General features: G+C 41.9%; 2 protein-coding genes across 2 annotated transcripts in view; both read right to left on the minus strand.

Moving 5' to 3' along the window:
* Positions 1 to 26989, minus strand: part of ASB3 (ankyrin repeat and SOCS box containing 3) — a 161504-nt gene that overhangs the window by 131675 nt on the left and 2840 nt on the right. The window lies entirely within an intron of this gene.
* Positions 23238 to 24935, minus strand: GPR75 (G protein-coupled receptor 75). The gene has a single exon (XM_052647502.1). It carries the CDS (start codon positions 24858 to 24860, stop codon positions 23238 to 23240), a length of 1623 nt encoding a protein of 540 aa, XP_052503462.1. The 5' UTR covers positions 24861 to 24935.

Consider the following 26989-nt stretch of genomic DNA (forward strand, 5'->3'; position numbering starts at 1 on the left):
GGTGAATTTAACTCAGATGACCATTATATCTACTACTGAGGGCAGGAATCCCTTAGAAGAAATGGAGTAGCCATCATGGTCAACAAAAGAGTCCAAAATGCAGTACTTGGATGCAGTCTCAAAAACGACAGAATGATCTCTGTTCGTTTCCAAGGCAAACCATTCAATATCACAGTTACCCAAGTCTGTGCCCCAACCAGTAATGCTGAAGAAGCTGAAGCTGAACGGTTTTATGAAGACCTACAAGACCTTTTAGAACTAACACCAAAAAAGATGTCCTTTTCATTATAGGGAACTGGAATACAAAAGTAGGAAGTCAAGAAACACCTGGAGTAACAGGCAAGTTTGCCCTTGGAATACAGAATGAAGCAGGAGTAAGTCGCTCAGTCGTGTCCGACTCTTTGCAACCCCATGGACTGTAGCCCACCAGGTTCCTCTGTCCATATGATTTTCCAGGCAAGAGTGCTGGAGTGGATTGCCATTTCCTCCTCCAGAGGATCTTCCCGAACCAGGGGTCGAACCTGGGTCTTCCGCATTGCAGGCAGACGCTTTACCGTCTGAGCCACCAGGGAATGAAGCAGGGCAAAGGCTAATGGAGTTTTTCCAAGACAACACACTGGTCATAGCAAAACCCTCTTACAACAACACAAGAGAAGACTCTACACATGGACATCACCAGATGGTCAACACCAAAATCAGATTGATTATATTCTTTGCAGCCAAAGATGGAGAAGCTCTATACAGTCAGCAAAAACAAGACTTGGAGCTGACTGTGGCTCAGATCATGAACTCCTTATTGCCAAATTCAGACTTAAATTGAAGAAAGTAGGGAAAACCGCTAGACCATTCAGGTATTCCTAAATCAAACTCCTTATGATTATACAGTGGAAGTGAGAAATAGATTTAAGGGACTAGATCTGATAGAGTGCTTGATGAACTATGAACGGAGGTTCGTGACATTGTTCAGGAGACGGATCAAGACCATCCCCATGGAAAAGGAATGCAAAAAAGCAAAATGGCTGTCTGGGGAGGCCTTACAAATAGCTGTGAAAAGAAGAGAAGCAAAAAGCAAAGCAGAAAAGGAAAGATATACTCATTTGAATGCAGAGTTCCAAAGAAGAGCAAGAAGAGATAAGAAAAGCCTTCTTCAGCAATCAATGCAAAGAAATAGAGGAAAACAACAGAATGGGAAAGACTAGCGATCTCTTCAAGAAAATTAGAGGTATCAAGGGAACATTTCATGCAAAGATGGTCTCAATAAAGGACAGAAATGGTATGGACCTAACAGAAGCAGAAGATATTAAGAAGAGGTGGCAAGAATACACAGAAGTTCAGTTCAGTCGCTCAGTCGTGTCCGACTCTTTGCAACCCCATGAATTGCAGCACGCCAGGCCTCCCTGTCCATCACCATCTCCCGGAGTTCACTCAGACTCACGTCCATCGAGTCTGTGATGCCATCCAGCCATCTCATCCTCGGTCGTCCCCTTCTCCTCCTGCCCCCAATCCCTCCCAGCATCAGAGTCTTTTCCAATGAGTCAGCTCTTCTCATGAGATGGCCAAAGTACTGGAGTTTCAGCTTTAGCATCATTCCTTCCAAAGAACACCCAGGACTGATCTCCTTCAGAATGGACTGGTTGGATCTCCTTGCAGTCCAAGGGACTCTCAAGAGTCTTCTCCAACACCACACTTCAAAAGCATCAATTCTTCGATGCTCAGCCTTCTTCATAGTCCAACTCTCATATCCATACATGAACACAGGAAAAACCATAGCCTTGACTAGACGGACCTTAGTCGGCCAAGTGATGTCTCTGCTTTTGAATATACTATTAGGTTGGTCATAACCTTTCTTCCAAGGAGTAAGCGTCTTTTAATTTCATGGCTGCAGTCACCATCTGCAGGGATTTTGGAGCCCAGAAAAATAAAGTCTGACACTGTTTCCACTGTTTCCCCATCTGTTTCCCATGAAGTGATGGGACCAGATGCCATGATCTTTGTTTTCTGGATGTTGAGCTTTAAGCCAACTTTTTCGCTCTCCTCTTTCACTTTCATCAAGAGGATTTTTAGCTCCTCTTCACTTTCTGCCATAAGGGTGGTGTCATCTGCATATCTGAGGTTATTGATATTTCTCCCAGCAGTCTTGATTCCAGCTTGTGTTTCTTCCAGTCCAGCGTTTCTCATGATGTACTCTGCATACAAATTAAATAAGCAGGGTGACAATATACAGCCTTGACGTACTCCTTTTCCTATTTGGAACCAGGCTGTTGTTCTATGTCCTGTTCTAACTGTTGCTTCCTGACCTGCATACAGGTTTCTCAAGAGGCAGGTCAGGTGGTCTGGTATTCCCATCGCTTTCAGAATTCTCCACACTTTATTGTGATCCACACAGTCAAAGGCTTTGGCATAGTCAATAAAACAGAAGTAGATGTTTTTCTGGAACTCTCTTGCTTTTTCCATGATCCAGTGGATGTTGGCAATTTGATCTCTGGTTCCTCTGCCTTTTCTAAAACAAGCTTGAACATCAGGGAGTTCACGGTTCACGTATTGCTGAAGCCTGGCTGGGAGAATTTTGATGATTACTTTGCTAGCATGTGAGATGAGTGCAATTGTGCAGTACTTTGAGCATTCTTTGGCATTGCCTTTCTTTGGGATTGGAATGAAAACTGACCTTTTCCAGTCCTGTGGCCACTGCTGAGTTTTCCAAATTTGCTGGCATATTGAGTGCAGCACTTTCACAGCATCATGTTTCAGAATGTGGTCCACTGGAAAAGGTAATGGCAAGCCACTTCAGTATTCTTGCCTTGAGAACCCCATGAACAGTATGAAAAGACAAAATGGTAGGATACCGAAAGAGGAACTCCCCAGGTCATTAGGTGCCCAGTATGCTACTAGAGATCACTGGAGAAATAACTCCAGAAAGAATGAAGCGATGGAGCCAAAGCAAAATCAGTACCCAGTTGTGGATCTGACTGGTGATAGAAGCAAGATCTGATGCTATAAAGAGCAATATTGCATAGGAACCTGGAATGTCAGGTCCATGAATCAAGGCAAATTGGAAGTGGTCACACAAGAGATGGCAAGGGTGAACGTCGACATTCTAGGAATCAGTGAACTAAAATGGACTGGAATGGGTGAATTTAACTCAGATGACCATTATATCTACTACTGCGGGCAGGAATCCCTCAGAAGAAATGGAGTATCCATCATGGTCAACAAAAGAGTCCGAAATGCAGTACTTGGATGCCATCTCAAAAATGACAGAATGATCTCTGTTCATCTCCAAGGAAAACCATTCAATATCACAGTTGTCCAAGTCTATGCCCCAACCAGTAATGCTGAAGAAGCTGAAATTGAACGGTTTTATAAAGACCTACAAGACCTTTTAGAACTAACACCAAAAAAGATGTCCTTTTCATTATAGGGAACTGGAATGCAAAAGTAGAAAGTCAAGAAACACCTATAGTAACAGGCAAATTTGTCCTTGGAATGCAGAATGAAGCAGGGCCAAGAGTAATAGAGTTTTGCCAAGAGAATGCACTGGTCATAGCAAACACCCTCTTACAACAACACAAGAGAAGACCCTACACGAGGACATCACCAGACGGTCAACACCGAAATCAGATTGATTATATTCTTTGCAGCCAAAGATGGAGAAGCTCTATACAATCAACAAAAACAAGACTTGGAGCTGACTGTGGCTCAGATCATGAACTCCTTACTACCAAATTCAGACTCAGATTGAAGAAAATAAGGAAAACCACTAGACCATTCAGGTATGACCTAAATCAAATTCCTTATGATTATACAGTGGAAGTGAGAAATAGATTTAAGGGACTAGATCTGATAGATAGAGTGCCTGATGAACTATGGAATGAAGTTCATGACATTGTACAGGAGACAGAGAGCAAGACCATCCCCATGGAAAAGGAATGCAAAAAAGCAAAATGGCTGTCTGGGGAGGCCTTACAAATAGCTGTGAAAAGAAGAGACGCAAAAAGCAAAGCAGAAAAGGAAAGATATAAGCATCTGAATGCAGAGTTCCAAAGAATAGCAAGAAGAGATAAGAAAGCCTTCTTCAGCGATCAATGCAAAGAAATAGAGGAAAACAACAGAATGGGAAAGACTAGAGATCTCCTCAAGAAAATTAGAGATACCAAGGGAACATTTCATGCAAAGATGGGCTCGATGAAAGACAGAAATGGTATGGACCTAACAGAAGCAGAAGATATTAGGAAGAGGTGGCAAGAATACACGGAAGAACTGTACAAAAAAGATCTTCATGACCCAGATAATCATGATGATGTGATCACTAATTTAGAGCCAGACATCTTGGAATGCGAAGTCAAGTGGGTCTTAGAAAGCATCACTACAAACAAAGCTAGTGGAGGTGATGGAATACACAGAAGAACTATACAAAAAAGATCTTCATGACCAACATAATCACGAGGTGTCATCACTCACCTAGAGCCAGACATCCTGGAATGTGAAGTCAGATGGGCCTTAGAAAGCGTCACTACGAACAAAGCTAATGGAGGTGATGGAATTCCAGTTGAGCTATTTCAAATCCTTAAAGATAATGGTGTGAAAGTGCTGCACTCAATATGCCAGCAAATTTGGAAAACTCAGCAGTGGCCACAGGACTGGTAAAGGTCAGTTTTCATTCCAATCCCAAAGAAAGGCAATGCCAAAGAATGCTCAAAGTACTGCACAATTGCACTCATCTCACATGCTAGTAAAGTAATGCCCAAAATTCTCCAAGCCAGGCTTCAGCAGTATGTGAACCATGAAATTCCAGATGTTCAAGCTTGTTTTAGAAAAGGCAGAGGAAACAGAGATCAAATTGCCAACATCCACTGGATCATGGAAAAAGCAAGAGAGTTCCAGAAAAACATCTATTTCTGCTTTATTGACTATGCCAAAGCCTTTGACTGTGTGGATCACAATAAACTGTGTAGAATTCTGAAAGAGGTGGAAATACCAGACCACCTAACCTTCTTGAGAAACCTATATGCAGGTCAGGAAGCAACAGTTAGAACTGGACATGGAACAACAGACTGGTTCCAAATAGGAAAAGGAGTATGTCAAGGCTGTATATTGTCACCCTGCTATTTAATTTATATGCAGAGTACATCATGAGAAACGCTGGACTGGAAGAAACACAAGCTGGAATCAAGATTGCCAGGAGAAATACCAATAACCTCAGATATGCAGATGACACCACCCTTATGGCAGAAAGTGAAGAGGAACTCAAAAGCCTCTTGATGAAAGTGAAAGAGGACAATGAAAAAGTTGGCTTAAAGCTCAGATTCAGAAAACGAAGATCATGGCATCCGGTCCCATCACTTCATGGGAAACAGATTGGGAAACAGTGGAAACAGTGTCAGACTTTTGGGGGGGGGGAGGGGGGGGCGGGCTCCAAAATCACTGCAGATGGTGATTGCAGCCATGAAATTATAAGACACTTACTCCTTGGAAGGAAAGTTATGACCAACTCAGATAGCATATTCAAAAGTAGAGACATTACTTTGTCAACAAAGGTCCATCTAGTCAAGGCTATGGTTTTTCCAGTGGTCATGTATGGATGTGAGAGTTGGACTGTGAAGAAAGCTGAAGAATTGATGCTTTTGAAGTGTGGTGTTGGAGAAGACTCTTGAGAGTCCCTTGGACTGCAAGGAGATCCAACCAATCCATTCTGAAGGAGATCAGTCCTGGGTGTTCTTTGGAAGGAATGATGCTAAAGCTGAAACTCCAGTACTTTGGCCACCTCATGAGAAGAGTTGACTCATTGGAAAAGACTCTGATGCTGGGAGGGATTGGGGGAGGAGGAGAAGGGGACGACCGAGGATGAGATGGCTGGATGGCATCACCGACTCGATGGACGTGAGTCTGAGTGAACTCCAGGAGATGGTGATGGACAGGGAGGCCTGGCATGCTGCAATTCATGGGGTTGCAAAGAGTCGGACACGACTGAGCGACTGAACTGAACTGAACTAAATAATAATAGTAAGTTCAGATGTGTCCAACTCTGCGACCCCTTGGACTTCAGCATGCCAGGCTTCTGTGTCCATCACCAACTCCGGAACCTACTCAAACTCATTTCCATAGAGTTGGTGATGCCATCCAACCATCTCATCCTCTGTTGTCCCCTTTTCCTGCCTTCAATCTTTCCCAGCATCAGGGTCTTTTCCAATAGTCATTTCTTCACATCAGGTGGCCAAAGTATTGGAGTTTCAGCTTCAGCATCGGTCCTTCCAGTGAATATTCAGGACTGATTTCCTTTAGAATTGACAGGTTGGATCTCTTTGCTGTCCAAGGGACAGGTTGTGACACAGACTTTTTTCGAACTTTTTTCAGCTTTACCTGCGTTTCTTCAAAATGCCACTAGATGGGGCCTTGTTTATATACTCATACCCCTATATCCTTGATTAAAAAGACTGGCAACAAAGGCAACAAATTATATTGGCTAAAGTGAATAGTAAACTTTGTGTATAGTTCTTGGTGAACTATCCTTTTCAGTTAGTCTGATATACAAAAAAGGCCTGACATGATTTTTGACAAAGCTTAAACTTGGTAGTACATAATCAAGCCAAATTACTAACCCAGTTGCATCAAATAGCTAACACAACCCTAACCCAAAGCAAATAAAGGCTGGCCTGACAATCTCAGAACTTAACAAAATGGGGAAAAAAAAAAGAAAAGAACTTACAAAATGGAAAGGAGAAAGGCAAAATTACGAACAAATGGAATATAGGGCTTGTGGTGTTTTGAATCCACACAATTTGTAAACTTTCAAGAATTTTAGAACTTTTTATATGTGAAACAAAAAGTTCATCAAAAGCAAGTAAATCAAGTGAAATTTCTAGTAATGTTAATCATCTCAACTATGGAAGAAATTTGTGAGATTATGAAATAAACCTCTCACGTCTGATCATATACTACATTATATATTTCAAATATGTTAAATTGCTTTCCAGCGCCTTTCAATAGACTAAATTATGCTTTGCCTTAAATTTAAGACAAAATATAGCTTGTTGTATATTTGCCTGAATCACAAACATAATTTTCATTATGTAAAGAAAGAATGCAAAAAATCAAACTTCATTGAAAGTACAGCAAACTAGATTATACAACCCAGTGAGTCAAATCTGTTTTACTATCTAAATTTACTGAGTAACACAACCAAAAATAAATGAACTTTGATAGATTCTAAAAGCTTCCCCTTCCTCAATAAATCAGTAGTTTGCAAATTAGTCTCCAGTCGTCTTTAATGGCAATAAAAGCCAACTTACTCATTTAAGAATTCTATCCAAGGACTTCTCTGTGGTACAGTGGTTGAGAATTCCACCTGCCAGTGTGGGGGACCTGGGTTCAATACACGGTTCAGGAAGATTGCATATGCCGCAGGGCAACTAAGTCCGTGCGCTGAAACCACTGGGTGCCCGCGCTCCGCGACAGGAGAAGCCAGGGCAGTAAGAAGCCCACACACCACGACTAGAAAACGCACACATGCAGCAGCGAGGGCCCACCCAGCACAGCCAAAACTAGACAGTGAATAATGTTTAAAAGATTGTGTACACTTAAAAATTCTATCAGAGCTCCAAATATTATCCTATAGATTAGAAAATATTAATAATTGGTCAAGGAAATTGGAGGTCATTTTTTTTCCTGGATTAGTTTTTCATACTTACAGTTATTAATGTTCTTAAGCCATCTTAATGAATCATTGGTTGGAAAAACTTTCATTAACCACCTTCAAGAAAGTGTTTCACTCCCCAAAGGAGCCAGCTGTGAACAATCTTGAGTCATTATTTGAATTTCGGATAACAGGGTATCCCAGACCCTGCTTTTTTTTTTTTTTTTTTTTTGCCTCTGGCCTCACGGTGTCATGCGGGTCCTAGTTCCCTGACCCAGGGATTGACCCCTTGCCCCTGCGGTAGAAACGCAGACTCTGCTTTTATAATAATAAAAGTAACTGTCATTCTTGAACATTTTTTGAATAGTAGGCACTAGGCTAAACCCATAGATATGCTATGTTCACAACCCTGTGAGTTAGGATTACTATCTTTAACTCACAGGTAAGGAAAATGAGGCTACAAGAATTGAACTAAACTGTAACTGGCTGAGCCAACATTTGAATCCGTTTAGATTCCAGAGTCCATGTTTGTACATAATATGCCATAGTGCTTTCTAGTCACAGAGCATCTGGCCAGTTAACCATTCTCAATTATCATCTTCCACCTGAGAGGGACTCAGAAAATGTCCTGCAAAAAGCAGGAAATGACTGATTTTGTCCTGGTAATATATGACACCGTTGTTTTTTTTTTTTCCCCCCACTAACCTTTCTTAAGCTAATGCAACCCACAAATCTGGCAAATGACTGTTCACTAACAAGATTAATTGGAAATTATGGCTTGGTTAAATGCCATCAAATCCTACCTTCTTTGATAATCCTCTTGTGATAGTAAACAATGCAAGTGCAACTAGATCCTCTAGATCCAGATTGTATTTATGATTTAAATGATAAAAATCCCTTTATCTTGTATTTATCAGAGTAAAGAATATGGCTGTTTCCCCTCAGACCTTGCATAAAACTGACACTCTCCAATTATTCGCTGAGTAAATGATTGACACTTCATCCTTTTTGTTTTTTAGTCACTAAGTTGTGTCCAACTCTTTTTGTTTCTTAACTGTGTAAGCCTAAGTGTGAGTGTGCGTGTGTTAGTTGCTCAGTCGTTCCAACGTTGTGACCTTATGGACTGCAGCTCACCAGGATCCTCTGTTCATGGGATTTTCCGGGCAAGAGTACTGGAGTAAGTTGCCATTCCCTTCTTCAAGGGATCTTCCCGACCCAGGGATTGAACCTGCACCGTGTCTCCTGCATTGGCAGGCCAATTCCTTACCCCCAAGCCACCAGGGAAGCCCTCATTCTCTCTTACCCACACCTTATAAAATCTAACTCAGCTATTCCAATTCCCATGGGTCTCCTGACAGTCCTTATTTTTCAGTGTTCGGTGCTTGGAGGAAAAACATATTTAGCTTAATTTTACAATGGTTGAGAAAGAAAGGCGTAGAATTATCCAGTTTTTCTGCCTGTATTCCTTTTCACTCAAGTGTCCCCTACACTCACAGATTATTTAATTTGTTGATGCCTTACACTGCTTTCCTATGGTTCCATTTGAGGCTTCTCCCTCCTAACAGGAGTACAATGTGTCTCCTTACAGGGTTTCATTTCCCCCACTTGTGGGCAATGACTTACTAAAGCCCCTGACCTCAAAGTTAAGAAAATTATTTTTTCTCTTTTCTTGGCCTTGCCACCCAGCTTGTGGGATCTTAGTTCCCTGACCAGAGATTGAACCAGCAGTGATAACGCCAAGTCCTAAACTAACCACTGGACCACCAGGGAATTCCCAAGAAATTTAAACTTTCAGTCTCCACCCCATGAACTAAAGACATGCTAGTTCCGAGGTAGTTTGAACTCCTCAAAGAAAATATCTAACATTATGGTTCTCTGTGAAGAATATAATTCCCAGTCATACCTTTCCTCAGAGTAATACTAATAAAATCAGTTCTTACATTTCTTTGACATACACTGTTGCTAAACCCAATCAAATGAGCAAGAAGCTTTTGTGAATTCTTGTTAATGTCAGATATGAAATGTACTGAATCTGAAGCATTTACACAGTTTACAAAACCTATCCTAGTTCCACGGCCCCAGAAGACAAGCATAAAGCCCTCTTTGTGAACTGCTCTACTTTTTAAGGCCTTTCTGGCATCTGAACAAGGTACATTTTGCAAAACATCATTCTTTGCATAAGAATCAAGGTTCCCATTTGAAAGATCTCCACTCATCAGCATGCTACAAGCAGCTGAAGGTTCTAGAAAGTGTCAAAAGGGCAAACTGTCACAGAAATGGAACTCAAAGAAACAAATTGAACGTATCTTGGCACCAGATAAGTGTATTTATTTTTTTTTAATCAGAATTAATTCTTTATTGGAGTAAAGGAAGGAAAATTCACTATTTTGTCCATAAACAATAAAGTGATATTTTTACTTTGGTAAAATTAATCTAAAGGCATTGGACCTAAATAGATTACCTGTTAACTATCTCTTATTGAAAGTAAAAACTCTCTGAATCTGCACCTTTATTCAAATTGTCACCTACTTTAAAGTAATTTGTATCCTCTCTTTTGTCCCTCCAAGAACCAATTACTCCTTTTCTCCTTAACTCCTTTGTGGTTGCTGAAGTTTTCTTTCATCCTCAGCGTCCTCAGGCTGCATTATGAGCCAAGAAATTCAAATGAGAATGAATGCAGGTTGTCTGGCATCTCCAGGGCAGCCAGGGTGGTCCCTTGAGAAAAGATGCCTTTAGAGCTGGTCTCCTAACTGAGTAAACAGAGAAACAATGTGCTTTGTATTCCTTCTAAATCAAGACCTATATCCCCTTTCATCAGTGACTTGCTGATAATCATCCTGGGAATACAGAGAGAGATACAAAAGTAACAACCATGGGGAAATTGTAAGCCAGTCAGAGACTTGGGTTGACATCACTCACAGGCTTTATCCATTCAATCATGTATTATATGATTCATTTAGTCAACAGTCATCACTGGAAGCCCACCAGGGCCAAGAACTAATAGGTATTAGGAATACCGTGCTGATCAAAATAGACAGTCTTTGCCTTATTAGAGTTTTTTCTAATGGCAAGACAGTAAACAATCAAGTGTAACTATTATGAACTGAAGGGCGCCCTCCCACACCCCTAAATTCTTCTTTGAAGCTCTTAACCCACATTGTGACTATATATGGAGATAAGGCCTTTAAGGACGGAATTAATGTTACATTAGGTCACAAGGGAGCCCTAATCTGATAAGATTAGTGTCCTTATAAGAAGAGGAAGAAACACCAGCGACCCCCTAAACCTCTCCCTCCATGCACACACAGAGAACAGGCCATGTGAGGACATGCTGAGAAGGCAGCCTTCCACAAGCCAGGAAAAAAGACATCACAAGAAACCAGTCCTGAGGGCATCTTGACCTTGGAATTCTAGCCTCCCGAATTTTGAGAAAATTAATTTCTGTCATTTAAGCCACTTAGTCTGTGGTTTGGTTATGGAAGTCCGAGCAGACTAATACAGTAACATAATGTTGGGGAATAAGAATCGTGGAGAAAATAAAATATAGCAGACGGATAGATAGTGTTGGGGTGGTGAGCTGTGTTGAATGTGGAAACGAGGAAAGGCCCTGGGGGAAGACCATTCCAGACTGAAGTATTCTTGGGGAAACTAATTCCCTGACATGGAAACAAAGTAGAAGCATGTGAGAAAGAGCCAGGAAGCCTGTGTGGCCCCAGCATATCACCTGAAGCCCTTGCCATGGCCGCATTATGGGGAGGAAGGGGGTGAGAAATAGTTGGATTCAGAGTATATTTTCACGATAATTCAGGATTTCTCTATCAATTAGACATGGCATGCAAGAAAAAGAAGAGTCAAGGGCTCTGACAAAGCTATGCACAGGTCATTTCTGTGCTGTTTGCTGAGCTGATGAAACAGCAGGAGGCACAAGTTTGGTGGGGAGTGGGTTCTAATCACGAATCCAGCTTGGTACACACTAAAATTTGAGACCTGAGACTTCCCTTATGGTCCAGTGGTTAAGAATCTTCCTTCCAGTGCAGGGGACATGTATCCGATCCCTGATTGGGGAATTAAGATCCCACATGCTGTGGGGCAACTAAGCCTATGCACCGCGACAGCTTGAGCCCCCACACTGTAACAAGGACCCAGCAGAGTAAAAAAAAAGAAAAGAAAAAAGAATCTAATTTAATAAAATAAAATTTGAGGCATCTTTTAGACATCCAAGTGGAGTTGTTGAATAGGCAGCTCAATAGACCAGCATGGAGCTCAGGGAGAGGTTAGGATTAGAGAGATAAAATGATTCTTATTAGCATTTATGTGGTATTGAAGCACTAATATCACAATCACTGCCAGCACCTGCTTCTCAATCAACAAATCCATATTTAAGGGTTGGCGAGGAAGTAGGGGCCTAGTTTCCTATCTTTCTGCGTCTCCTGTCCCTTCTCCATCCCCTCAAAAATTACCACATTTGGCTTCAAGCCCTCACTTCAAGAAGACGTCACCCTGGGACCAATGCTGCTGGCTCGTCCACGCTGAAGCGCATTCCCCAGTCACCTGTTAAGGCCAAGCCCTCCCCGTGGTGGAGTTTGGCTGCTTTGCCTGTGGTTGTAAAACCAGTCTAGACCTGCCCTCTCTAGACCTGGATCCCTGGAGGAGGTGAGCATTTTACCTAACCACTGCCTGCCTCTCCTCTCACCATTCCACAGACCTGATGTCTTCACTGATTTTTTTTTTTAATGGAGGAAAATTGCTTTGCAATGTTGTGTTGGTTTCTGCTATACGACAATGCAAATCAGTCATAATTATACACATATCACCTCTCTCTTGAGCCTCCCTCCCCTCCCCCCAACCCACCCCTCTAGGCCATCACAGAGCGCCAGGCTGGGCTCCCTGTGTCGTACAGCAACTTCTCACCAGCTATCGCTTTTATACATGGTAGTGTATATACGTCGTGCTACTTTCTCCATTCATCTCACTCTTTCTTTCCCCGACTGTGTCTACAAGTCCATTCTCTACACTGGAGTCTCCATTCCTTCCCTGCAAATAGGTTCATCAATTCCATTTTTCTAGATTCCATATATACACGTTAATAGATGAGATTTGTTTTTCTCTTTCTGACTTACTTCACTCTGCATAATAGGCTCTAGATTCATCCACCTCACTAGAACTGACTCAAACTCATTCTTTTTATGGCTGAGTAATATTCCATTGAATGTATGTACCATATCTTTTTTCATCTGATAGTGGACATCTAGGTTGCGTCCACGTCCTAGCTATTGTAAACAGTCTTCACTGACTCTTGGTCTTTCTTCTTGAACTCCAGTAGGAAGGCAGTGAGAACAAATCTCTCTTATGAGACCACAGACCTCTTTCATTAATGGAGAAGAAAAACAACTGCTTTAAGTGAATAAAACCTACCTCTGAGAATCAAAATGTCCCACTGTAGTCTCCATGTATTATTGCCAATAAACAGAATGAAGAGGATGACTTTGAAAGGGGAGACTCCACAACCTGGCTTGGCTGAGTTATGGAGAAATTACTTAAGAATAAGCCACAGTCCAAAGTCAAATCTAGTGGGAATCTTAACCTGCTGCCACCCTGAACTGCTTGGTGGCCTAGGGGAGAGATCTTCAAACTGGGGTGCAAGTATCTGGAGCAGGACAAAGGGAGCCAGTTAGTAGATGCTCATTTTCAGGCCCCTACAACTGAGCTGTTTAAGAAGGCTATTTATGACCTCATTCTGCTGTTTCTTTGAAAGACCACTGCCCTTTCATTACTGCCCATTCTCACTTTGGAGAAGAATTCCTATCTGGAATCTTACGAAGGCATTGCTTTTGGATGTAAAGAGTGGCTGCCCAAGGAATTCAATATCTTAGTGTCAAAGAAAGATCCTTAAAGTTATTTATGACGACCATAATTCTGTGTTTTCCCTTGGCTTATACTGAACGTTCTATATTACCACTTCTAAGGTAAGCATTTTTTCACACCATAACCTCTGAAACTGCTGAATCTCCTGGGTTAGGAAGATCCCTTGGAGAAGGAAATGGCTATGCACTCCAGTATTCTTGCCTGGAGAATCCCGTGGATAGAGGAGCCTGGCAGGCTATAGTCCGTGGGGTCACAAAGAGTTGGACATGACAGAGCGACTAACACAGTAACAGCGACACACTATCCTGTAAGCCCAAAGGCTATTGTTATCACCTGCTTTTATGCATTTTCACAATCAGAACTTGCAGAATGCATATTGGTGGTACAGTGGAGCACTTTTTATCACTTAAGTAGCAGGGCTGTAGTGAGAAAGTGGACAGTGGGTGGTGAATCAGATGAGGTTAACAATGTTACTAAAACAGGAGACAAATTCTTTTGTCTAGAATAACTCTTAGATCAACAAGTGTTCATGCTCAGACTCTGGTCGTGTCTGACTCTTTGTGACCCCATGGTCTACAGCCCATCAGGCTCCTCTGTCCATGGGATTCTCCCGGCAAGAATACAAGAGTGGGGTGCCATTTCCTCCTCCAGGGGATCTTCCCTGCTCAAGGATCGGACCCATGTCTCTTACATCTCCTGCACTGACAGGCGGATTCTTTACCATTAGCCCCACCTGGAGTTTCTAAACTTAAACCTTCCACCAAGACATACACTCCTTGTTGCCAACACAGTTTTGATGCCTTGAAAAAGTTCTATAAGGGCAGTCTATAAGGAAATACTCAATTCCCAATACTCTTTCTTATTTGCTAGGTTGCCTGCAGGCAATTTTCCTCCACCTTACTTTCCTTGAACAGACATAGGTTTGGGAGTAATTTCAACAGTATTCAGCAATGAACCTGCTCTTCAAAAGTTTGATAATGTGATCACTTCAACAGGAAAAAACAGAAGATATACATTCTGATTATAACTTTGTACAAATGCATGTTTATATAGTAATAAGGTTCAGAAGTGAATTTTGAGTAATACCTATAATCTTATTTTCTGAATTTTTAAAATAACACTCCCATAGCAACTCCCCTCACTGACCTCCACTGTAACAACCCAGCAAGTAACCAGTTCTCTCTCCTCTCTCTAAACTATTCTGCAGGGTCCCCATGCACACCAACCACATACTAGTAGTCTACCTTCTGTGTATAAGCACTTTTGTTGCCATCTCTCTTTGGATCAAGCAAACAAAATCAGTATGAATATGAACCACAGAACCAATAGAATTGAACAAATGAACCTCTAGAAAATGTTTTACTCAACAATTTAAAAATGCACATACTTTTCAAGTATACTCAGATTATTTAAACAAACTGTCCATATATATGCGAACATAAAGCAAATTTCAAGTAATTTTCAAGGGCTGGAATTGTATAGATCTCACTTGCCATGGTGTCATCAAGTTAAAAATCAGTAATTGAAATATAACATTTGGAAACCAAGAGAATCACTTCTAAATAATTTGTGGACCCAAAGAAATACAATAATGGAAATTCAGATGTATCTTGTAATTGAATAATGTTTGTTTATTCTTCAAAAGCTGTTATTAAATTGAAGATGCATCTTAAAATCAATTTAATGTAGCTTAAAATCAGTATAATAATGGAATTTAGCAATAAATGATAATGAAAATAATACTCAGTCAATTCTATTATTGTCCCAAATAGTTTCTAACTTCCCTGAATAAAAATAACATCCCTGACACTTTCTCTGTCTTAACTATTTTGTTTTTCTTCATAGAACATAGCACTATATAAAAATTACATCAGTTCAGTTCAGTTCAGTTGCTCAGTCGTGTCCGACTCTTTGCAATCCCATGAATCGCAGCATGTCAGGCCTCCCTGTCCATCACCAACTCCCGGAGTTCACTCAGACTCACGTCTATCGAGTCTGTGATGCCATCCAGCCATCTCATCCTCTGTCATCCCCTTCTCCTCCTGCTCCCAACCCCTCCCAGCATCAGAGTGTTTTCTAATGAGTCAACTCTTCACATGAGGTGGCCAAAGTACTGGAGTTTCAGCTTCAGCATCATTCCCTCCAAAGAAATCCCAGGGCTGATCTCCTTCAGAATAGACTGGTTGGATCTCCTTGCAGTCCAAGGGACTCTCAAGAGTCTTCTCCAACACCACAGTTCAAAAGCATCAATTCTTCAGTGCTCAGCTTTCTTCACAGTCCAACTCTCACATCCATACATGACCACAGGAAAAACCATAGCTTTGACTAGACGGACCTTTGTTGGCAAAGTAATGTCTCTGCTTTTGAATATGCTATCTAGGTTGATCATAACTTTTCTTCGAAGGAGTAAGCATCTTTTAATTTCATGGCTGCAGTCACCATCTGCAGTGATTTTGGAGCGCAAAAAGATAAAGTCTGACACTGTTTCTACTGTTTCCCCCATCTATTTCCCATGAAGTGATGGGACCAGATGCCATGATCTTCATTTTCTGAATGTTGAGCTTTAAGCCAATTTTTTTCACTCTCCTCTTTCACTTTCATCAAGAGGCTTTTTAGCTCCTCTTCACTTTTGGCCATAAGGGTGGTGTCATCTGCATATCTGAGGTTATTGATATTTCTCCTGGCAATCTTCATTCCAGCTTGTGCTTCTTCCAGCCTAGCGTTTCTCATGATGTATTATGCATATAAGTTAAATAAGAGGGTGACAATATACAGCCTTGACGTACTCCTTCTCCTTTTGGAACCAGTCTGTTGTTCCATGTCCAGTTCCAACTGTTGCTTCCTGACCTGCATACAGGTTTCTCAAGAGGCAGGTTAGGTGATCTGGCATTCCCATCTCTTTCAGAATTTTCCACAGTTTATTGTGATCCACACAGTCAAAGGCTTTGGCATAGTCAATAAACCAGAAATAGATGTTTTTCTGAACTCTCTTGCTTTTTTCAGTGATCCAGCGGATGTTGGCAATTTGATCTCTGGTTCCTCTGCCTTTTCTAAAACCAGCCTGAAGATCTGGAAGTTCACGGTTCACATATTGCTGAAGCCTGGCTGGGAGAATTTTGAGCATTACTTTACTAGCATGTGAGACGAGTGCAATTGTGCGGTACTTTGAGCATTCTTTGGCATTGCCTTTCTTTGGGATTGGAATGAAAACTGACCTTTTCCAGTCCTGTGGCCACTGCTGAGTTGTCCAAATTTGCTGGCATATTGAGTGCAGCACTTTCACAGCATCGCCTTTCAGGATTTGAAATAGCTCCACTGGAATTCCATCATCTCCACTAGTTTTGTTCGTAGTGATGCTTTCTAAGGCCCACTTGACTTCACATTCCAGAATGTCTGGCTCTAGGTGAGTGATGACACCATCATGATTATTTTGGTCGTGAAGATCTTTTTTGTATAGTTCTTCTGTGTATTCTTGCCACTTCTTCTTATTTGGGCTCCAAAATCACTGCAGATGGTGACTGCAGCAATGAAATTAAAAGACGCTTACTCCTGGGAAGGAAAGTTATGACCAACCTAGACAGCATATTAAAAAGCAGAGATATTACTTTGCCAACAAAGGTCTGTCTAGTCAAGGCTATGGTTTTTCCAGTAGTCATGTTTGGGTGTGAGAGTTGGACTGTGAAGAAAGCTGAGTGCTGATGAATTGATGCTTTTGAACTGTGGTGTTGGAGAAGACTCTTGAGAGTCCCTTGGACTGTAAGGAGATCCAACCAGTCCATCCTAAAAGAGATCAGTCCTGGGTGTTCATTGGAAGGATAGATGTTGAAGCTGAAATTCCAATACTTTGGCCACCTGATGTGAAGAGCTGACTCATATGAAAAGACCCTGATGCTGGGAAAGATTGAGGGCAGGAGGAGAAGGGGATGACAGAGGATGAGATGGCAGAATGGCATCACTGCCTCAGTGGACATGAATTTGGGTAAACTCCGGGAGTTGGTGATGAACAGGGAGGCCTGGCTTGCTGCAGTTCATGGGGCTGGAAAGAGTCGGACATGACTGAGCCACTGAACTGAACTGAACTTGTTTATCTTCCTCAGCATAATGTAACTGTCTGGAGAACAGAAACTTCACCAGTGTATCTCAAGTTCCTGGCACAGAGTATTCATTAAATATCCACTGAATGAATGAATACTGTTATTACTTTACTATTTGGGTGTTCTCCCTATCAATATTAATTCCCTTCTTTAATGTGGGTTTGTTTTCAGTTCTTCTCTGCTATTAATATTGTAATGCCCTTATTTTTGTTCAAAGCATGATCTGCTTTTCCTATCTTTTAATTTTTACATCAGTTTATCTTACATTTATCTGTTCCAAGCAACAAATTTTGCACATCTTTTTTTTCTTATGACTGTGCCACGCGACTTGTGGGAATTCTAGTTCTCCGAACTGGGATTGAACCCAGGCCCTCGGCAATGCAATTGCAGAGTCCCAACCACTGGACTGCCAGGGAAAGTGAAAGTGAAGTCGCTCGTGTCCGACTCTGAGACCCCAAGGACTGTAGCCTATCAGATTCCTCCCTCCATGGGATTTTCCAGGCAAGACTACTGGAGTGGGTTGCCATTTCCTTCTCCAGGAGACCTTCCCAACCCAGGGTTTGAACCGAGGTCTCCCACATTGTAGGCAGATGATTTACCATCTGAACCACCAGACTGCCAGGTAACTCCCTGTATATCATTTATAATTAAAGGACTTTTGTCTTTTATAAACAACATAATGCATTTACATTTTTTTGCTGTCTTATTTCTGTAATCCTGCTTTATGTTCCTTACGTTTTGTTTTCTTAGTATTTCCTTCCCTCCACTATTTTATAAAAGTTGTTTATTTTCTCAGAGGAAGGGATAAGAAATAGGGAATGGTGGAAGAAGTAACAAAACACCAACTACGACTTCCTGATCCAAAGCTAGTAAGGCCAGGGACTTCCCTGGTGATCCAGTGGTTAAGAATTTATCTTCCAATCTAGGAAATGTGGGCTCGATCCCTGGTCAGGGAACTAAGATCCCACATGCTGTGTGGCAACTAAGCCTGCACATCACAACTAGAGAGAAGCCCATGCACTGCAATGAAGAGCCCACACTCTGCACTAAGACCCAACACGACCAAAAAGAAAGAAAGAAAGAAGCAAGGCAGGCCTATGTAGCTCCCATGTCTTCTTCCTTATGATGCATTTCCACCAAATTCCTGTTCTTAACCCCGTTTTTCCTGCTGCTTTCCATATGTGTTTGTTGATTTGGGAGCTGGACCCTATAGGTCTATAAGGCCTGTGCTTGCCCAGCTTCAAGGCTGAAGAGTCAGCAGCAGAGACTCAGTGTGTGACAGGCCAGGACCTGGGACCTTTGCTGCAATGCCCAACTGCTGCTTCTGGACAGCTGGGAGTAAAAACAGGGTTTCAGTCCCCATGGACAGAGAAGCCTGGTGGGCTACAATCTGTGGGGTCACAGAGTCGGACATGACTTAGCAAAAAAAGAAAACAAAACAACCAGGTTGTGTCGAGAGAAAAAGCAAGGTACTGTGCATGCCCCCTGGACTCAACACCAATAGAGGTGAGCAAAACACCTAAGCCACCCCTATGGCCTGACCTCTGGACTACCCCTCCCCTCACCCCATATAAGAAACCAGCTCTCCTCACCTCTAGGAGTGAGCAAGGAAACTGTTATTTATTTTCTCTCCCCACTACTGTGACAGGCCTTTTATCAATTTGTGTTGACTAGGGAAGGCCAAGAACCCTAGTCAGTATCAAATGGTTTAATGGATCATGGGGGACTTGAAGCAAGGTCCTGGAGTGACACCCTAGCATGGGTAGCGGTGGGCAGGCAGGACAAGACGGCAGTCTACACCAGAGTGCAGGGAGATGACCAGTGATGGGGGAATTGACATCAGGTGGGCTCATTAGTCACCAGGGAAACTAGTGGAAAGGCACACCACTCACCGCCTCTTTCACAGAAACAATCACCAGCTGGGGCCTGGAGCAAGCCTGTAGGAAGGTTAGCCAAGTACGCAGGGTGCTGCTAGGGCAGGCACAGGGTGTACAAACAGCAAGAGAGCAGCCCTCTTGAGTGGCCTGACCCTTCAGTGGTAAACTTTACAATCTCATCCTTATGTTACAGAATATAAAGTTGAGATTTTTGACTGAACTAGAAAAGTTCATCGCAAGAATGAGAGTAGTTGATCGGACTTTGCATCTTTCCTGTGGAGGAGAGAAGCATGTTTTTGATTAAATGAGAGCAGCTGTGAGTGGCGCTGTTCTTGCTGGTGTTCTTTGGACGTACAGCTAAAGGAGTGGCTATAAATGTTGAGCACCAAAAAGGTGGACCCTTGAGGATGGAGTGGATTGGAACTCATGATCTTTCCTGAACCTCCTTTCAGTTTACCTTTTCAGTGTAACTACACTTTCCAGGTTCATGGAACCTCGGGTTTTAAAGGCAAGTTGGGTTCTGCCAACTAAAGGTCCGGTGCCAATTTTTTTTTCTGCAGCACTGTTTTGATGTCCAGCATTTGCTTTGGAGGTATCAACAGGATTGGTTGTAAAGGTAGTGGCAGTGTAGCAGCCAGTGTCCTTGAAGTCCAAGGTCCAAGGAAATCTACTGACTCCCTCCCTTCCTGGCTATAGCAGAAGGAGCAGCTCTGCTGGCTATTGGTAGCATTTATTTGAAATTTTCCTGAAGACCCATTGTCAAAGAGCCTTGACCTTCTAATGATTGAGAAGATATCTGACTTCCTATGTTCACTCCTTTTCTGTTTAAACTTATGTTTCCTGTTTCTTAAAATCCAACCCTGATTGATAAACTGAAATATCCAGAATTCCATATCTTTTACCAGATTCATGTCATTTCAGAGAAGTGTTTGAAATGTTTAGTCAGAACTTTTCCCACTGGGTCATAAACCTAGTTTAGTAAATAATTAACCTTTGGAGCTAATTATTCCCAGTTATTCTGAGTATAAATGCATGCTACAAAATGTGGTCAAACAAGCTATTTCGTCTTTTAAGGAAAATAACTTTCTCAGAGTTTCAGCACAGCTATTCCCTGATGGTTTTTAAGTGGTTGGACAGGAACATAAAAGCATTGCAGTCTGATTTCCAGAAATGTCAGGATTGTCATTATTTTTATTTTCCAAACATCAGTTTAAAAGAACATTAAAAGCATCAGTAATACAAATCTGGCCTAATGGTTAACATCAGAACAACTATAAAATGTTTGAATCACATACCTTGCATCACAGTAAAGCATCAAGAGAACTAATTAATATGCCCTGCTTAATTAGTCATATAAGTGAATTCTCATTACTTTTATAAAAGTTTTCATTTTAGCCCTTATGGAGAAGTTATAGATGCCTGTTTATATCTTTATCTCCAGGTAGACATAGATATGGCTAGACATATATAACTTAGGAAGAGACAAGTTACATATTCCCACCTCTATATCTATATCTACATATACCTACATACAGACATAGATACAGAGACATAAAGAATCTAGCCCACTATGTACTTCATGCAAGTAAAATCCATAATTTTTTGATGAGCATAAAGAGACTGAAACCTCATATGCACATGCTTAATTTTCTTTATGCTTTGATTTTTACCTGCCAAACATGGGTCAAAATCGTCTCAAACTCAAAAATCACAAAGGAAACCTGTCATTTTTAGTTGTACAAGTACAGTAGAAATTTTTAAAAAATATCTTTTATTGAGTCACATTTGAAATGCCTAGCCAAAAAGAGATTCATACCTTAAAAAGTATGAAATAGCTTCTTGATTAATGTTATTACTTAAAAGCTGTTTGGCTTACTGAAATAAATACCAGATTCTGAATTTAGATAAATGTTTAATTCCTAATTTGCCACCATTCTTCAAATGATCTTGGGAGAGGATATTAGATTTCTTAATTCTGTGTTAAAAAGAGGTTATATACCAACCTGTTTCATGGTAATATTAGCAAATGAAAGCAGAGTTGTATTAAAAATATAAAAGCACAATTGAAATAGGTCATAGTGACTTCCAAAAATAGCATTCAATTACCAAAAAAAAAAAAAGTGAGAGCGGATATTTTTTCTTCTGTTATAAAATTTAATAGTAAAAATAAAGGCTAGAAGGGAGAGAGGGAAGGGAAGGAGAGAGTCCTAAAAAGTGAATTTAAAAACAAAATAAAATCCATATCTCATACTTAAACCTTGGAAATAGAAATGACTGGTTGATACTGGGAGGTCAGAATTATTAGACAAGACTGAGGAGAGTTCTAATTGAGTATTAACTATCTTCCCCATGCCTCTCATAGTCTCTGATTTTAGGAACAGCATGGGAGAGGATGTCATAACCTGAACACCTTTCATCCAAAGGAACAAAGTGCCTTCCAATCTGTAGTAACAGTTCTTGACTATAACAATTTATAAAGACAGGTTTCGTATCTTGATGCTCATCTTTTCTAGAAGCTATAGTTCCAAAATTGTACTGAGTTCAAAAATCAACTACATCATGAAAACATTTTTACATAAAAAAATAAGTTTACAGTTGTTATGCTAGGCATCACTGAGTATATAATAAAATTAGTTTTAAGTGTAGAAATACTTAATCTATTTCCCCTTACTGCCCATTTCCAGTTTAAGATTCATGGGAGAGAAGTAACACAATTACTTTGAAAACAGATCATCTTAAGAATTTTTCTACCATGGTAATATATAAACAAAGATCAAAAAATTTTTTTCTAAATAGTTATTTAGAGACTCTTTGTCAGGTTGTGAACAAACCATCCTCACACTGAAGGAAAGCATGAGTTGAAACACCCCCATTTCATCCTTACGCCTTCTTAGACAATAATTAAAGATTGTCTAACAACACATACAACAGTCTAGCCCACTTCCCACATAACATAACAGCACCCTGATGAGATGACCGCAGTTAGCGCCTACTCTCCCAGGAAAAGCATCACTCTACTATAGATGCAGTCCTCTTCACTAAGTTTCTTGGGTAAGATCATTCTGAAATAAAATAATTCATTTTTAGCAAGAAGAAAAATTTCTTTTCAAAAGAACTATACAGCTACTGAGCTGACACAAAAGAATAATATCTATAATTAGAAATGGTAATAATCATAGTACTCTATTCTTAGATGACTGTCTTATGAAAAGAAAGTAACTAATGCTTGTGCATTTTTGGTAAATATAGCTATAAATAGTACATTTCTGATTTAACAATGTATTATTTATTCCAATAAGCCTGCTACCAAAAACAAAAAATACTGACCCCATTTGAACACTTCAAAGGATTAAAATTTATAATCCAGTTAATAGAAATAATACCTCAGTAAAGATGATACCTTCATAGTCTTTAAAAACATCCAGCTCATACTTCAAAGAATCATAATATTGGCTCAAATGATCATAATCAGTTCCTTCCCTACTTTAATACAGTAGCAAAACCATTCCCTGGCATCTGTTTAAAAATTTAGTACAAAAGACTGGAGTGCAGGTCAGGTGTAAAATAATAAACTTTTTCATCAACTCTTAAAATATCAAGAACCTGCAAAACAAACCAAGAGATGCTAATACTTCAGAAAAAAAGATATAAGTGTCAGCTGTCTAGGTCTTTAAGTTTTGATGTAGCTCTGGTCTCCCAAAATTAAAAAAGAAAATCAATTAGTCTCAGAAACCAAAACAGCTTATATGAGATTCGCTGGCCTCCACGACTCTAAACAGAGGGGACCGGAATCTGCTTGGCCGATGTGCTGTCGTATTCCTGCATCAAATCATTAGTGGTGTGATAATGCATGGCTATATATGAATTGGCAAACCCAAAGGAGTTTACTGGCTGCGAGTTGTGTGGGATGCTCTCTTCCTGGGATGGGCTGCTGTTGTAGATACTGTAGTACGGCTCAATCCGAGTGTTGATGGGGGTAGAGCTGCTCTGACCATAGTGCTGATGTCCAGCAGACATCTTAGGACTGACCACACTTTCCTTGGAGTGACTTGGGCCACAGGCCTGGTCCACAAATTTCTTCTGGGGCTTTGGAGACAACATGTAGGCAGAATTCGTTTCATGATGGGAGGATTTGTTTCTGTTGACTTCGAGGTTCCCTTTTCCCATGGCACGAAGTCGGGTCTTCTGTCTGCAGCAGAAAAAACCCAGGCCGATGTACTGGAGGCACCACAGCACTTTCCTTCTCAGCCCTGCACTGTTCCGAGAATATATAAAAGGGTTTAATCCTGACTTGAGAAATATAAGCGTAAACCCCAACAGTTCAAACTGGTAAAGGATGAAGCTCCCATTGCTGGACAGAACCACCTGCACCAGGGAAATGCCCAGCGGAAGACAGCATACCAGGACAGAGAGCACAATCACCACACAGGTGACCACCGCCCTGGAGTCCTTAGCCGTGGACAGATTGACAGCCGACACCAGCTGGAGCCGGCTGGCTGCAGGGGTTGGCAGCTGCTTGGGACTCTTGGTGTATCCGTGGGTCTGAACGTGCTGCAGTTTGTTGTAATTCTGGTTCCTGTACAGAGCCGGCATGGTACACTGGATGGGCTCACCACCTCCCTTCACAGGGGCCCCCATGAAAGGCTGTGGTCTGGAAGCGTCAACGGTGATCACAGCCGGGCACTTTCTGACTTGAGCGTTCTTCCGCAGTGTCTGAGCAATCATGACGTAGGACACGAAGACCACCGCCACACAAAAGGTGAAGTCGACCACGTAGAGAGACAGGATGGCTTTCCCTTCTCCGGCGATCAGACTGGACATGGGAAGGCAGAGGTGTGATTTGCTGGTTTTCAGGGTGGCCAAGGTGGCAAGGGTGAAACTGGTGGTCCAGAGGAGGAGAGTGAGGAGCAAGGTGCAGGGGAAGGAAGCCGTGCGGTTGGGCTGCTTCCCCAACACCATACGGAGCCGGTGCAGGGCAATCACCGCCACTGTCTTGAGGGACATGATGATGAAGCCCGAGCTGGTGAGGTGGAAGGTGAAGCAGAAAGTGTCCGGTATGCCACTGGCTGTGCTGAAGAACAACACGAAGGTGAACATGGGGGCCGTCACGCCGCAAATGAAGAGGTCACAGAAGGACAGGTTCAGGATCATGAAATCAAAGTTGGTTCTGAATTTCCTGAAGGCTGGATCGAAGAAGGACAAGAAGACAATGAAGTTGCCGTAAGAGCCCAGGCAGAAGATGACCGTGAGCAGAAAGGTACAGGTCACCAAGGTGGCCGTGTGGACCGGTTCCTGGAGACCCTCCCGGATACTAGTACTGTTCCCTCCCTGGGTGTGAGGCATGTGGAGCAGGGTGGTGTTGGGCACATCCTGAAGGTGGCCTGTTGAGTTCATCTTCAGAGACGACTCTTCCTTCTGTGGGAAGGCAGTCAGGGCCTCAACTCACAGACGAGCGACGACTGACAAAGGGGGCCCAAGGCAGAAAAGCCTGCGCACGAAAATGCATCCCCAGAAACAGAAATGAATGAATGGAGACAGCAGAGTGATCTTGTGATCTTTTACAAAAGCACCAGGCTTTTTCAGCTCTGACCCAGTGCCCAGAAAGCATTTCTCCTCCCAAAGCCCCACACAGAAAAGACATAGGTACCTTGAAATACATTAATCCAGCCAAGTTTAGGTTTTAGGACACAGGGGTTTCCAAACTAGTTTAAGCATCAGCTGGAGAGCAGGTTAAAAAAAAAGAAAACAAGATACTGAGGCCTCGTCCCCTTGAGATTGTGATTAAAGGGTGAGTGTACAGATGGTTACCTTCAGAAATTCTGATACCAGACATTGGACACCAAGAATATAACCTCTCCACCAAAGAGATCACAGTCTAGTTGAAACAGATCAATCTAACTGTGTAACTATAGCCAAATGCAGCAAATCAGCTGATGGCAGTGCAGTGTGGAGAGAAGAGAAGGGGGGATTGATCCAGGCCAGGGAGGAGGCTGAGAGAGGCTAAGGGGGTCTTCATGAGGAGGGGCTAGGTGGGTGAAAGGTGAGGGGTATGGAGTGGGGGACAGACAGGCTGGGAGAAGGGAGCAGGTCTTCACAGCAGAAGGACTGAGGCAAGAAACAGCATGTGCTTGACATATAAGCAAGAGTGAAAGTCACTCAGTCATGTCTGACTCTGTGCTTTACCCATGGACTGTAGCCCGCCAGGCTCCTCTGTTCATGGAACTCTCCAGGCAAGAACACTGGAGTGGGTTGCCATGCCCTTCTCCAGGGGATCTTCCCAACCCAGGGATTGAACCCAGGTCTCCTGTACGGCAAGCAGATTCTTTACCGTCAGAGCCACTGGAGAAACCCATAAGCAAGAGGGTACCACTGAAGCATACTGTGGCCTTTTACAAAACTTCCAGACATCACTAACAAATCTGATTTCTTTCTCTAGGAAGAGCCCTTTATTTTCCATTATTTATATTTTCTCCCTGCTTGTGATTTCTTAGCCAACTCCATATTCTCCTCTGGAAAAGAACTTTGTGTAGGACTATATAAATGGAAGTAATGAATGATGTCAGAATTCTATTTGAGACTTACCAGTTTGCTCTGTAAACTCTATATAAATGTGAGTTATCAGGATCCCAGCAGGCATATCCTCGTGATGAAGCAGGATGCATACATTCCCCCAGTGCATGCATTTGTGTGTGCATTCATCCAGTTCATATCTACGTGTGTGTACTCTCTGCCAGCTTTACACCAGGTACTCTGGGCGCATAGGTGAGCACGACACAGCATCTACTTCTAAAGAATAATTTATTTTTCTTTTTGGTTTTTTAACTTTCTGTTCCCATCTTGCAATGAGATTTAAAATACCTTCACACAGTCTTTTATTGTTCAAAATCGCAAAGCCCCATTGGCCTGGTGTCCACCCTACTCCCAGATGCTTCCAGTGGTACATCCAAAGCTCTTGGCAACCAAAAAGAATGTGCTTTAATCCAGCATTTTAAGAATAACCAGTGGTACTGGGGAGGTCCATGGGTGATGTTCAGAATATTTAACCACCAGCTCAAGCTGAGTCCCAGGGCCTCCAGCGAAGCCAGGGGTAAATTCTTTAGTTGCTGAATCGTGGGGTATAGGGGAAGGGGCCTGATCATGAGGGATTACTGGGAGCTTCAGGCAGGAGTTAGGAACCACCCAATACAGAAGTCTCCCAGCATTCAGCAATAGGTACACCTGTGCCAGTATCAGATGCATTTCAGTCCTGGGGAGATCCATAAAACTAACTGGTGTCCTTCATGAAGGAAGAAGATAACCTCTTCTATATTCTCAATGGTCAAAAAGTACAGATCATGAAAATATCATGTATTTCTCCACTGGGAAGTGGGACCAACTTTTCTGTACTTCCCTTGTAAGAGTTCTACGGGAGAGAAGAACTAGTCCTGATCTTTAGTTTCCTGATGATTAGAATTAAATAATAATAATAACAGAGAGCTTATTGTTTTCACTTAAAGACTGTGTGCCCGTTTCTGAACACTTTA

The sequence above is a fragment of the Budorcas taxicolor genome, chromosome 11 (genome assembly GCF_023091745.1).
Source record: "Budorcas taxicolor isolate Tak-1 chromosome 11, Takin1.1, whole genome shotgun sequence".
Taxonomy (NCBI): Eukaryota; Metazoa; Chordata; class Mammalia; order Artiodactyla; family Bovidae; genus Budorcas; species Budorcas taxicolor.

Bases quoted from the DNA above. Each gene is read 5' to 3' on its own strand.
- GPR75 (XM_052647502.1), bottom strand. From the start codon at position 24,860: ATGAACTCAACAGGCCACCTTCAGGATGTGCCCAACACCACCCTGCTC.